Source organism: Ochotona princeps, chromosome 9 (genome assembly GCF_030435755.1).
Source record: "Ochotona princeps isolate mOchPri1 chromosome 9, mOchPri1.hap1, whole genome shotgun sequence".
Classification (NCBI taxonomy): domain Eukaryota; kingdom Metazoa; phylum Chordata; class Mammalia; order Lagomorpha; family Ochotonidae; genus Ochotona; species Ochotona princeps.
Window position 1 is genome coordinate 20,931,164 of NC_080840.1, and position 13,967 is coordinate 20,945,130.

At 42.1% G+C, this 13,967-nt stretch overlaps 1 protein-coding gene across 4 annotated transcripts in view; it reads left to right on the plus strand.

Moving 5' to 3' along the window:
* TRPS1 (transcriptional repressor GATA binding 1) overlaps positions 1 to 13,967 on the plus strand; it is a 245,265-nt gene that overhangs the window by 67,774 nt on the left and 163,524 nt on the right. For all 4 annotated transcript variants that reach the window (XM_058668533.1, XM_058668534.1, XM_004580689.2 and 1 more), the window contains one exon: positions 6,749 to 7,352. In XM_058668533.1, coding sequence (XP_058524516.1) covers positions 6,749 to 7,352 — 604 coding nt within the window. The remainder of the gene's footprint in view (positions 1 to 6,748; positions 7,353 to 13,967) is intronic.

The window sequence follows — 13,967 nt, forward strand, 5'->3', positions numbered from 1 at the left end:
CTGAAGAATAGACTTTTTTATGATAAGCACGTAATTATCAACACATCTGGAAATGGCCAAGCACACAATGCATTATTATAGAATTTCTAAAAAGGGTGAGGACCATGATGGTTGCGTTTAGATTTGTGTATGTTCTGTGTCATGTTCTTTTAAAGAGTAACTATTAGATCAGTTGCCTGTTATATCCTGAAACAGACCTCATGTTTCGATTTGAAAATTCCTACTGTGAGACAGGAAGTCACCAGGGATGTTATAGTACATGGATAATATAGCTCCTGATGCCATGCCCTTTATTTGTAGATAATTTATTAGGAACTTCAGAACTGTGGTCTTTTGCAAGTACAGTTATCAACCTTTGGAATAGAGAAGCTTTAGCCATGATTTTAATTTCATATTGGTGTGTACCTATTACTTTCACTACTTTGTTACTTCCAGTTTTGTGAGAAGCCTAGTCTATGTTTTGAAAAATGTTTAGGCCATGTCTTCCTTTAGAAAGTGAATCATGAGTTGCGAATTTTCAGATGTGACATTAGTTTTATTTTCTTCTGCCACTGATGTTGAATTGCTCCTAAGCCAATTTCTCCAAAGGAGTAAATATCAAATAAATTACTTCAGCTTAAACATGCAGGACAGGTGAACTGAGCAGGATTTGACTCATTCATAATTTCTGCTTTTTTTTCTTGAACTGCAGACTCCTCCCCTCTTATCCAAGGATGAAAATTCTGTTCCCCCATATGTAAAAGGCTGATCTGATTATCTTTATATAAATCAGTTTTTGACTTTGCCCCTAAGGTACTCTATTTTGTTTTCCTTTGGATTGTGTTTATTTATTTAAAATGCAAATAAATAGTTGAGATTGACTAATAAGGATTAGTTATAAATTGTTTTTGGGCGAAAAGACCACTGTGCTTTGAAATATGGCAGGATTCATAAGTGATATCTTAAAACACTACGAACATTCTAAAAAGTAAATAAGAAGTACACTTTCTTTCCTCACAGAAATTCTGTTCTTTTTATTAAGTATGGTTTAGTGTTATAGAAGGAGATTGATTTCATGTGCCTAAAGTGAAAGGATGATATAGCTATGTAATCAAAGTTTTTTGATTCATCTGCTCATTGCCTGATATAGTATGGGGTATATGAAGCTTCAATTTAAGTATGTCCCAAATAATATAGTATGCAGTCATTAAAGCAACATTCACATATTATGTGAACTTCAGCTTCAACTAAGTCTTATATTTGTCATCTTTAAAATAAAGAGACCTCCTAAGTGACAGCCCCGTTCCCCATGAGGTGGCATGACAAGAATGTTTGCCATCAAGTTGGCAAAAGTTACAGAATTTTATGTAATTTCAAGCACTTATTTGTAGTACCTCACAAATTAGTTGGACCCTGTGTAGCCAAAGTGCTAGAAGTTTTTAAATAATGAAGAGTTTTGAGTCCCTCTCAAAATATACCATTTGCAAGAAACGTGTGTATGGTTTAGTATCCCTGTGGCATTTCATGGTTCCAGCTGTAGGTGTCAACTTTTAAGTAGCTACGGATCTGTGTCCAGGTGTTTTTGTGGTAAGGGGAGTGTAGAGAAGGGTGTGCTTTGGTCTGGCTCTTAGGAGAATTAGAGTAAACAACCTTTGTTTCTTTAATTGTAATTTTCTGGAAATCTTTGAAGATGATGGGATGGTTAAGGTCTTGAGAAATGAAAGAAATGCTCCCCAACTGTGTTTGAGGTTTTTGCATTACTGCTGATAGAATGTAGTTCCTAGGTAGAGGAGCATCTACACCGTGATGGTTTCACAATGACTTCACATTTATTCTTGAGCAGCAGCTTCTCCGTGGACTGTTCCTATTTTTTGGAGGTGACAGTGTGTCAGTTACTGAGGGAATGGTGCAAGTCAGAATAAATTCTGAAGTGCTTACGGGTGAGTCCCTCAACAGGCTGGTGATACCACTAGCAAAATATACAAACTGGTAACTGTGGGCTCTAGCAACAATATTGCATCTTGCCAGCAGCGTATTGACCTCCTGCTGCTGTGAGTTGGGATGGGAATACAGAATTTGTGGGATCATTATGGCTAATTCATATAAAAGACTTAGCGTGTAAGAATATTGAGAGGTAATCCCCAAACAATAAAATAGAAAAAAAAGGTAAGCAAATGGTTTTGGATTATTTTGACAATTTCATTTGTAGTTGTAATTTATAAAGCAGAGTGTGGCCTCTCAGAAGTGGGTGCTATTTCTACGTGCCTGAAGAAGGAAGTGATGTAGCCCATCATAAAATATTCATTTGCGAAGGTTCTGTAAAGTGCTGAATACATATAATACCGATAACGCATTCGCGGCAAACACACACTGAGGTTGAAGTTATTTCCAGCCAGGCTGCATGAATCTTTCTACTCAAGGTGTGATCTGCGGAGAAACAGCATCCATGTTACCTGGAATCTTGCAAGCAGCACAGAATATCAGCTCCCATCTCATAGTTTTGGATTCTGAATAAGAATTTTAACAAGATCCCCGGGTGACTCCTGTGCTTGTTAGAGAAGCGCTGTTCCTGTGGTAATACGCAGTCCAGAGAGCTTGATAGTGCTCCACACATGTGAAAGTAATGCCATCTGCATGTATGTAGAACTTGGGTTTATCAAGACAGAGGAGCTCTTTTGTAGCAATCTGTTGGTTCTCCTTTACCTAGGGAAACTTCCAGTGGCTTGAAGGATTGAGCAGATAGCAGTTGACCCCTTAATTGTTGACTTTTAGTCATCTCCAGAATCTTAAAATTGTGAATGGCCAATATAAGGACTTCCGTGATTCTTTAGATTCTAGTCAGATAGGGGATGTCTTCTGAGTGTACTGGTGAAGTTGCTGACAGTCCTGACATATCCTGGTATTATAACTCCATATCCGGTGTGCTGGCTTCAGGGTGGGTGTCACTTGAGGACCTCGTTAAAAACGGAGTCTCCAGGGTAATGCCAGGACATTCTGACTCAGAAGGACAGGAAGCCTTGGGATTTATGTCGCTAAGACATGGCTCACACCACAGTGTTGCAGACCCGTTCTGCAAACTATTGGTGTTGTAAGGAACTTCACTTATTTTCATATGGAGCTAAAAATGTAGGCAGCAGAGGACAGAAGACAGCAAAATGGCCCTGGAATTTAGAAATGTTGCTGTCTTGATGTAAATTAGATGGAGAAGGTACTATTTTCCATTTCATTGTCTGTGAAATGGGGCCTTGTACTTCAGTGAACCTTAAGATCACATAAGTATTTAGGCTTTGAATTCTCAAAAGAAAAGGTGATTGAATTGAAGTTGTTTTTACAGGCTCATTTTAATGTTCTTTCTGTTAGAATGTATTTTTCTTTTCAGTGTGAAACTGAGTTCTCTTAAAATTTAACTTCTGCAATTTCTGTCTCTTGGTTGACACTTCTCTCCCTTTTTTCGTGTATTTTGATGGGGGGGGGGTGGAGGACATAGTAGCTGGAAAGTGTAAATAATGCAGTCATGTTTTGGTGTTGAAGGGAAGTGGCTCAATAACAAGTCTTGGTCGTTGAATAGGTATAGATGCTAGCTAGTTGTAATTAGTTAGAATATTAGTTGATTCTCTCAAAATCACCTTACTGAATACTTTAACGAGATGTTCCCTACCTCTCTAGACCTATACAACAAAGCACAGTGACGTTTTGATTATCTTGGTCCCTCAGATTCTTGAGGGCTGGGGTCTGACCACTGTTAATGAGAAGACAGTAGAGCTGCACAAGGAAGCAACAACATGCTTTACTGCTTGTGTTTTCAGCTCATTGGAAACCATGAGGTGGAGCAGTGAGGGCACAGAAAGTCTAGAATCTTCTAGAAAACAGCTTGGCCTTAGAATGATATTTATCATGATTATCATCATGGGGCATGAAAAAGAGTGACAGCACATTAAGTTTTCACTGAACAAATTTAAACCCTTTTGTAGAATGAGTACATAACTCGGGTTCCCATGGAGCAGAGGAGCTTTGTTTAATTTTAGGATTTGTATAGGTTAATGCTCATATACATAATTCCTATATTGTTAATATTCACAAAACATTTCAAGACTCACTGCTGTTTTCATTGTGTAGGCATGGAGACTGTGACAGGTCCAGTAAATTGATGAGTCACATACACAGTTAAAATTCGGAGGCAATCTTGAAACTCAGCCAGTATAGGTTGAGACTACTGCCCTTGCTAGATTGTGTCTTCAGAAGGAACTGATTGTCCTCTTGAAATAATTTTGCCATGGTTGATGTAGAATTTTGTGTTTCTTCCTTTGTCTGTCGATGCTTCCTGATTCTCATTGCTCTCATGTTTGCAGTCTTTGTGTCTGGAATTGGTCGAGCCATACCCGGTGGAAGTTTTGCATGAGAGCTACCAGTTTCAGGAGAAGTGACCGTGGTAATTTATAGTGTTAATTTATTCCCCTAGGAGATCCCTAACAAAGGTCTCACTGTGACAAGGAACTGCGAACTTTCTGCCAAGGAGGGCCGTGGGTTCATTAGACCTGTCTGAAGTTGAAAGTTCATCAGAACTTCTAATATGCCTTGTGAAGTTGATTGTTGTTTTTAATTTTCATGACTCCATGGATTATGTAATATATCTTCAGTAGAGTTTTTTTCTGGGTATTTTTTGATATTAACTAACTTTTGTTTTCCTTGAATTTATAAGCTTGTCTCCTATTGGTTTGTTCTAGAATGTGGTTTTAGAACAACTCTGTGAACAAGATTCCTGGAATTTTGGGGATATAGATTTTAGGCCTTGCCTATTGTTCTTGCTCTCTATCGTGTCCTCGGTATTTCTGGTCTTGAGATTGGCGTTAAGATTTCTACTCTTACTTACAGTCATACTTGCTTAAAGTTAGGCTATTTTATTTGAGAAAATGAGTTTGGATACTGTATTTTTATTGCCAGTCAAACGTAGTGTTTCTGTAGTATTGCCACTACTTTAATATTGAAGAAAAACAGAAGGAAAAAATGGAAAACAACCTTGTCTGTAAAGTAAAATATCTATAAATACTCAGCAAAAGAAAGCTCTAAGTATTTGTCTCCCTTAAATATTCTCAACAAACATTGGTTGAGATTTCTATTGCATGCTCTCTGCCTTGGAACTTGGCTTCTGTAACACGAGGACATCTTTTGGAATTTGAACTCTCAGACATGTCTCCTGCAGGGATGAAGTTAATAATGAAACTGAAGCAGGTTGAATGTGGTTAACACATATGTTTGGTCCTGGTCTAGCCCTGCTCGTGGCTGCCATAAAGCTTTGGAGGTACCTGCTTTACTTCCCAGGGTCAGCAAAACTTGAGTGATCCTTCCGGTTTGTTGATGGTCAGTCTTTTTTTAGGTCTCATTGGTCTCTTTTCAGTATTTCAAACCTGCTGGAAAGTGTTTCCCCTCTGGCACACACAGCTCCCTTTCAGTCCTTTGATTTCTTGTGTCCTCCTTGGAAAATCCTTCCGACTGCCCTCAGAGCGCCTGAGCCCCGCTCCCCTCATTACCGTCCCGTGCATTTTCTTCTTAGCACAAGAGCACTGTTTGTAATTATACATTCATTTGTAGTGCTGTGAGCAGCTTGCCACTGCTGACGACTCAAATCACCAGGTGGGCCAGGTCTGTATGCTGTTTAGTTACCAGCGTGTACCAGGTATTCAGCAAGATTAGAATTTTGATGAGGTTATTTGAAATTGCATGTATGCATAGATCCATTATAGCAGCTTTAGGTAATGGCTCACCACCTTTTTTGTTACTATAATCTGCTAAATCATAATGCATTATATCAGGGGAACAGACAACGTTTTGTTTTGTGTGGCATTTGTTGAGGGAGCTATACGAGGCTATTACAGTTCAAGAAAGGAGCCCAGTTGCAGGTCTTTTGTGTATGCCTCTGGTATGCTTGTTTCGATGCAGGCTGTGTGTTCCTCTTTGGTAATCAAACACCTGTCCTAATGCAGCAGGTACTGCTCCCTGTTTACAAGCGGAGGATGCTCACCAGAGAGCCAGTGGTTTTTCCTGGTTTCACATGTGGACAAGCACACACGTATCTTGTGAATGACCGTGTCTGCACAGAAACAGTTGTCTTGACGTCTGCTCTGTCCCATGAATTCTTACAAATACAGGATTTGTTTAGAAAAGTGGTGTGTTTTCAGTGCAGGCTTCATTCTCCATTATGTATAGTTGTCAGCTATATTTTACTTACTAAGCAGATTTAAAAACAACAGTGCAAAGAACATTGTCATCCGTTAGACTTTATTGCACGGGAAAAATATACAGAGTAAGTCAGCATTAGAAGTGCAGGTGTGTTAACAGGAAAGAAACTCCTCAATTTAGGTTCAACCAACTGAAATTGAAAAATACAATTAATGGAATCAGATGTAAAAACATAGAAATACTGATTTAACTGACACAAAATTGATGATTAATCATCAACATAGAAATGAAGCAGAATGGCTCGTTCAATAATACTGCCGATACAGTTCAGTGCGGATGGTCCGGAGTGTCTGCACATGAGCGTGTGCGTGTCTTTCCTTGCAATTAAAACAAAAGGAGTTTTATATTCTTTCTATAGAATGGAAAATGCCAGTTAATTATATTCTAACTCTTGGGTGTTGAGAATACTGTATTTTGTTCTGCCCACATTGCATGAGATAAACTTCAGGTAGTTAAAGACGGTGTCAGAACAGCCACGGAAAGCAGCCCTTCAGAGCGCTGGATTACCAATGCCTGTTTTCTTCTTCTCCAGGAGAGCACACAGCTGCTACAAATGCCGCCAGTGCAGCTTCACAGCTGCCGACACTCAGTCACTACTGGAGCACTTCAACACTGTTCACTGCCAGGAGCAAGACATCACTACAGCCAACGGCGAAGAGGAGGGGCACGCCGTCTCCACCATCAAAGAGGAGCCCAAGATTGACCTCAAGGTGTACAGTCTGCTAAACCCAGACTCTAAAATGGGGGAGCCCGTTTCCGAGAGCATAGTGAAGAGGGAGAAACTAGACGAGAAGGAAGGGCTCAAAGAGAAAGTTTGGACTGAGAGTTCAGGGGATGAGCTCCGCAGTGTGACTTGGAGAGGGGCGGACATCCTGCGAGGCAGTCCATCCTACACTCAAGCAAGCCTGGGGCTTCTCACGCCCGTGTCTGGCACCCAAGAGCAGACCAAGACTCTGAGAGATAGCCCCAATGTGGAAGCGGCCCATCTGGCGCGACCTATTTATGGCTTGACTGTGGAGACCAAGGGATTCCTGCAGGGGGTGCCAGCTGGCGGAGAGAAGTCCGGGGCCCTCACTCAGCAGTATCCTGCATCCGGAGAAAGCAAAACCAAGGATGAATCGCAGTCCCTGTTACGGGTAGGAAGGTTTAATTTTTAAATCATTCACTCACTTGGAAGGGGAGATGGGGTGGGCGGGCGGGGAGACACAATACTCTGTGGGTGTGTTGGGCATTGTGAAGCAAAATGTTGAGGAAGAGTGCCATGGCAGAAGGTTGCATCAGTGTGCTGGCGTGTGCTGTCCGGGTACAGGATTCAGTGGTGGGCAGGCAGTTGTTTGTCTTTGTTCTTAGCTCAGACTTGCTGTGGGTTAATCATTCCTCGCGATTATGCAGAACAGGGCTGCATTCCGGGAAGGCAGGTTTAGCATCGCAGAAGGATGCACATCTGTCACAGGAAAATAGCTAAATGACTTGTAAATTTGAAGGTGGCGTGACATGGTCTGTGGTTAATAGGGAAGGGAGCAGATATTTACATTGCTGAAAAGGTAAAATCCTGGGTGAGAGGTCAGGACAGGAGGCAGTGTTTTTTCATAAACCCACACACAGTGTGACTATGTATAAATGATAATGCTTGCCATTTATTTGCCAAGAAGGCGAAACGCGAGCAAAGCCTCAGGTGGCGTGCTGTGAAGAGCATCCGATAGCGCTGTGCCTCCTATAGCAGCAGGATTTTTTCCCGAAAAGACACACACAGTCCCATAAGGCAACAGAACCAAACCCTCCGAGTAAGATAAGGTGTGCCGTTACCTCCTCCAAGCGGTGCAGACACATTTTCAAGACATTTTTTTTTTGACCTTTGGAGTCGTGGGCACACATGATAAGTGATGTTTGCTTTTGGCCTCAGGCATCATCACTTCTACATTTCACCTTAACTGTAACCGAGCTTTGGGCTGATTTTGGAGCTCTGCTTTTGCAGCAAAGGTTGGTCAGAAAGCAGCTCACCTTAACCAAAAATGCAGCTGCAGTGGCTTGACCTGTGGACCAGAGACCACCGAGGCCTCTCTGGCTGAACGCTGGGGAGAAAAAAAAAATGCTGTCGCTCAGGTATGCTAGGCTGCTCTGCCCTTGCTGTGTGTCTCAGGTGTTCTGAAGCCTTGCTGTGTGTCTCAGGTGTTCTCCAGCCGAGCTGAAAGACGGCCCTTACAGGTGCACAGTTAATTATAAAAGCCGTTCCCGTTCCCATCTGTGGTCATGCCCTGCAGATAGGGTAAGGGCTGGCATACAGAAGAGGGGATGGCCCTGTACACTGAGGAAGGGGAGGAGCAAGCTTCTGGTGAGTGAGTTGGGAAAGAAGAGAAATTGTTCTTATGCCCTTCAGCAGGAGCACAACCCAAGAGAGTCCCTCAGACACAGCTGGGGAGCTAGCTGCCTTTGTCGCCGCACATGCTACTTGCAAGGGCGCCTCCAGCTTCCAGCCCCTGGTCCTGGGGCAGACATGAAGTGTCCTAGCACTTGTTAACATCGTGTTTGGGGTTTGAGGGTTCGGGACACCCAGGTGCCTCCACCGGCAGCCAGTCTTGTGTTTTGAATTGTCTTAATTCATGACCTGTTTATTTGACAACAAAGTGTTTCATTGTTTCTGGAATGTTACCTTTTCTGCCACCTTTGCATACTCTTAAGAATTTAGAATGATAAATAATTCATCAGATCAAAAGCCTGAGAAGTGTAGTTAATGTTTTTTTTGAGCAAAAAAAATTTGGGGGGGATGACAGTATATTTTTTAAAAATTCTTTTTCGTGATTCCATCACTTCCTGAATTTCTTGGAGTTTATGTTGCAGTTTCAACTGCCTGTTCAGTTCTGGCACACATGCTGTTATCAAAGAGGGAAATCTTCCCTCACAGACATGTTAGCCATGTTCTGCAATGAACAGCAAAATACTTAACCCTGTGACTTGCAGTCTTTAAAGACTGTTATCTTCCAAACTTCAGAAAACTGTCAAAATTAAATTGATATAAAAAAAATATAGGACCTGACGCGGTAACCTAGCAGCTAAAATCCTTGCCTTGCATGTGCTGGGATCCCACTTAGGCGCCGTTTCTATCCCGGCGGCCCTACTTCCCGTCCAGAACCCTCTTGTGGCCTGGGAAAGCAGTTTAGGACGGCCCAAAGCCTTGAGACCCTGCACCCGCATGGGAGACCCAGTAAAGGCTCCTGATTCTTGGCTTCGGATCAGCTAAGCTCTGGCCATTGTGACTGCTTGGGGAGAGAATCAGTGGATGGAAGATCTTCCTCTCTGTCTCCCCTCCTCTCTGAATATCTGACTTTGCAATTAAAATAAATAAATAATATGTTTAAAAACTTAAATATGCATTTATTAAAATTAAATATATTTAACAGAAATGGGCGTATCCACATGTGTACACAGATATATTTTCGAAAGGACCTTGAATCACCTGTTTGTGATTTTAGTGAAATTTTAGATTTTTTACGTCCATATTTTTTTGATTGGTGCTTTTAAGAGCCGTCGATTTCAATGGATAGTTCAAACAAGAAAGACAGCAAATTCATTCTAGTGCACAGTACTGAGTTCACTAGTTGATTTGTAAATTCTTAATGTGTACTTACTTGCATGTTTTTAAGACAGTTTAATGAAGTAAGAAACGGAGCCCACATAAAGTGTAAATTTGATAAGAATTTTACTTTATTTGCAGACATTGGTATTCATCAGATATCGTAACAAAAACATATACTTCTCAATCCAAAACCCCTTTGCCAGGTTTACCAAAGGCAACTCTAGCGCACTTTAATTTTGTGATTTTAAAGATCTAGTAGTTAATGAGTGTGTCCTGTGGTAATTTAGAAACACATAGTATATAAGTCAGCAGGCATGGTTGAATGAAAATGTTTTTCTGTATGAATATGTACCTATATAATGGGATATTTGCGTTTACATGGTTGAATGAAACTTGAAATTGACTACCTTGCTATTTGACATGTTTATTTACAAATAGTAAGCAATGGAATATCAGCTTGTAAAAGTGAATTTTTGATTAGTATATTCAGTGTAGCTTTCATAGACTGAGTGTCTTGTTAAATGCATTTATACATAGAGTTTGTAGCATTAGGAGTTAAAAAGTTAAAAGTCGTCATAAATGTTGTGAAGTCATATCAAAATTTAAGTATCAAAAATTCATCGATTAAAAACATTGACTTAAAGTTGCTCAAATCTGTGATGATAAGTAACAGGAACATGACAGGGTGGGCAGAATATTGTTGCCTTTATGTCAGAAAGCTGCAATTATATTGTTGTTTCCAGAATATTAGGCTTTCTGATGTAGTTTTTACTGGTTTTAGATATGAAGTATTCCTCAGTGTAAGGGAGGAAGTAAAAGAACCACAAGAATTAAAATGTTCATATGTTCTCCTAGAACCATTTTGGTCAATTATTTTTCTCCCTTTTGCCTTCCCTGCTTTTTTTTTTTTTTTAAAGATTTACTTCTTTATTTGCAAGGCAGAGAAACAAGGGGCACAGGAAGGGGTGAGGGAGGCGAGACAGAGACTGAGAGATTGAGTTCTTCCATCTTCCATCTGTGAGTTTCCTGCCCATATGGTTACAACAGCCACAGTTGGGCCAGAACTCTGTGTTGGTCTCCCACAGAGTGTCAGGGGCCCAATGTATTTGGGTCATCTTCTGTCACCTTTGCAGGCATGTCAACAAGAAGCTGAATTAGATGTGGAAAAGCTGGGACTCAGACTGTCAGATAGGGGACACGGGAGCCTGGATCAGCACCTCAACCCACTTGTTCACAAAACCCCCACCTCCCCACCTCATCTGCCTAGAACAGTTTTTCCATTTTTTTTTTGGCTTTTAGCTTTTTGTTATTTGTTTGGATGTCTTCATATTTTCCATTGTTGTTATTACAGAGTTGTTGCAACAATTAAAAAAATATATTTATTTAAAAGGTAGCGACACAGAGCTAAAGACAGAGATTCTCCTATTGGTCAGTTCTCTCTCCCCACATGTTTGCCACATTCCAGGCTGCTACATGTACTACTAGTAAGCACAGTGCCCGCCACCGTCCATCACTCTGATCAGCTGATGGTTTTAACCCCTGGGTTGGTTCTCTTCTGAGCCCCGACCTCTATTGGAACCAATGAGTATCGCATCTCTCCCCGGCTCTGCCCATCACACTCTCGTCCCTCACCTAAACCAGTGGGAGGAGTGCTGGTCGGGTGTTGCATTCCCTGCTAGCACAGGCCATTTCACCTTGGCATTTTGTGTTTTGTACTTTTTTTTTTTTTTTTTTTTTTTTTTATCGCAACCAAACCCGGCCAGGCCCACACACAGTTTCAGCACTTGGGCTTGCCAGTGGATGACGTGAACCGACTCAGCCTGGTCTGCCCCAACCCGAGCCAAGTGTATTCCAGTGGGTCACATTCCAAAGCCTCTTCTGGGTTATTTACCTCCATGCTTCTTGCGTTTATTTGCAGAGTCAGTGTCCTGTCAGAGGAACTGTTCAGGTTCCTCCCTCCGACTCCTTCATGGTGTCGGGCTTCACGCATTCCAGCAGGTCCTTCGGCCAGCTCCGCTCTTCAATCCATTCTGGTTCCTGCTGTTGAGAGTTTCAGCCCAGCCACGGCTCGTCCATACCCACGCATATCTCATATATGGCTCATATGGTTGAGGCCTAGCCGAGCCCGTCCAACGTCTATCCTGGTCCTCCGGAGCACCGAACTGTGCTGTGGTCTAATCCGGCATGGTGCGTCAAAGCCAAATTGATATTTGTGCCAAGGGATTACAACTGTGACCCGACCAGAACTCAGCCTCCCTCCAGTTCCTGTGCCCCTTAGTGGTAGGCTCCACGCAGCCAAGGCCTCTACCACGCTCTCCAACCAGGCCTGTTGCCAGCCAGTGTTAACTATGCCAGAGGTTGCTCTGGTCAGCCCAGAGCGTCCTATAGACTGTCATGCCTCCTGCATAGACTCCACCAGCCCTTCTAAACCGTCCAATGGGGTCAGAGTGTCAGGGGATTGGTCCACGTATGCCTCACACATTCTAGCCCCAAGTATGGTTCTTGAATGCCAGTCAGTGCCATAGTAATGCCTTCTGTGACCCCTCTGCTGATCCCTCATGCTATCAGGTGATGGGGCATCCTGCTGGACAAGCCCGGAATTTTGCCTTCTAAGTGAGCTGATGTTGGCGATCGGCACTATAAAGTGACTGCAGGTTCTTCAGAGGAAGATTAAATGCCTTTGAAAAGCTTAAGGACTAATACATATTCTCAGAGTACTGTGGGTTCAGCACGGAGCGTCTCATGCAGCATATCAGAGAAACCAAATTCCAAAACTTCCTGGCCGGGCGGCCAGCAGGCGAAGCCTGGTGCCAAATGGCGCACTGGCCGCCCGAGAGCCTCGCACCCCATGTACCTGCGCAGGTGGTGGAAAGCTTGGCTGTGTTAGGCTGGAATCGTGGCAGGGACCCTCGCACCCGGGCCGCATGGCGGCCCGGGGCCAAGCTGCTTGGGCCCCCGCCTGGATCGTGCTAGCTCCTCCCCCACTCCAGCCCCTGGCATGGCGGCTCAGAGGCGTTCCCAATCCGCTTCTCAGGGTCCTGGGACAACCTTCCCGCCTGAGAGGGCCTCCCTAAGAGGCCGTTGAACTTGAACTGGACAAGTGGGATGCTGGACTCTGTATGGTGTAAACTTTTAATTAGGGAATCTCAACGGAACTTGAGCTGTGGTTATGCATCAAGGTGAAGGAATTCATGATGGGAAGGGTTTGGGGTGAAGGGGGGGGAATCCCAGTGCCTATGAAATTGTGTCATGTAATGCAATGCAATGTAATTAATGAATAAATGAATATTAAAGAAAAAAAAAAACATTTCAGGCTGGGCCAAGCTGAAGCTAGGAGCTGTACATTCAGTGCAGGTGACCCATGTGGACAGCAGGGACATGCTTGTACCATCACTGCTGCCTCCTTTGGTGCCATTGGTAGGAATCTGAGCTAGGACTCAAACCCAGCGTTCCATTATGGGAGGCGTGTTCTTAGCAGCATTGTAACCCTCATACCCAATGTTAGGACAGTTTTTGCCCCACTCATTGCCACTTGAGTTGGCCATGATTTTTTGAGTATGACAAAGAGTCTAGAAATATAAGCCTGGTCTGAAAAATTCCTCTGAAATTTAGGGCTTTTTTTCCAGAGTTAGCCAAGCCATATTTTGATAAAAAATTATTAGTGTTTTCTTACATGAACAGGAAAAACATTAGAACTTCATAGAATTTTTTTGGTAGAAATATTACAAGTTCCTATGGAAACTTAGATTTGGACTCTTCTAAAGCATGTACAGCATTGGTTATAGAACATGAACATATTACTGAAAGTGATCACCAAACTTTCATATTTGAAAACTTAGTGTTTTTATTTAAAGTTGTTCCTGCCAAGAGATCGATCTGTTTAACGTTGCCCATGGGAAAAGTTAAAGTCAGTAAGTTTAATCTATTCCAATTGATTTTTTTTCTCAATTTAAACCAAATAGTATAATGTAGTCAGGATTCATGTACAATTGTACAACCTTTTCAATCAGGTTCTTCTGTTATGTGTAATTATACAAAGGCACTAATTAATTGATTTGATGTATTTAAGTAAAATCTTAGGCTGCTGTGACTGTAAACTATTTTTCTGGATGAGAAAATCTGGATTTTATTCTCATAATGAATGTTTAGATTGGATTTTATAAATCAGAAAGCATTT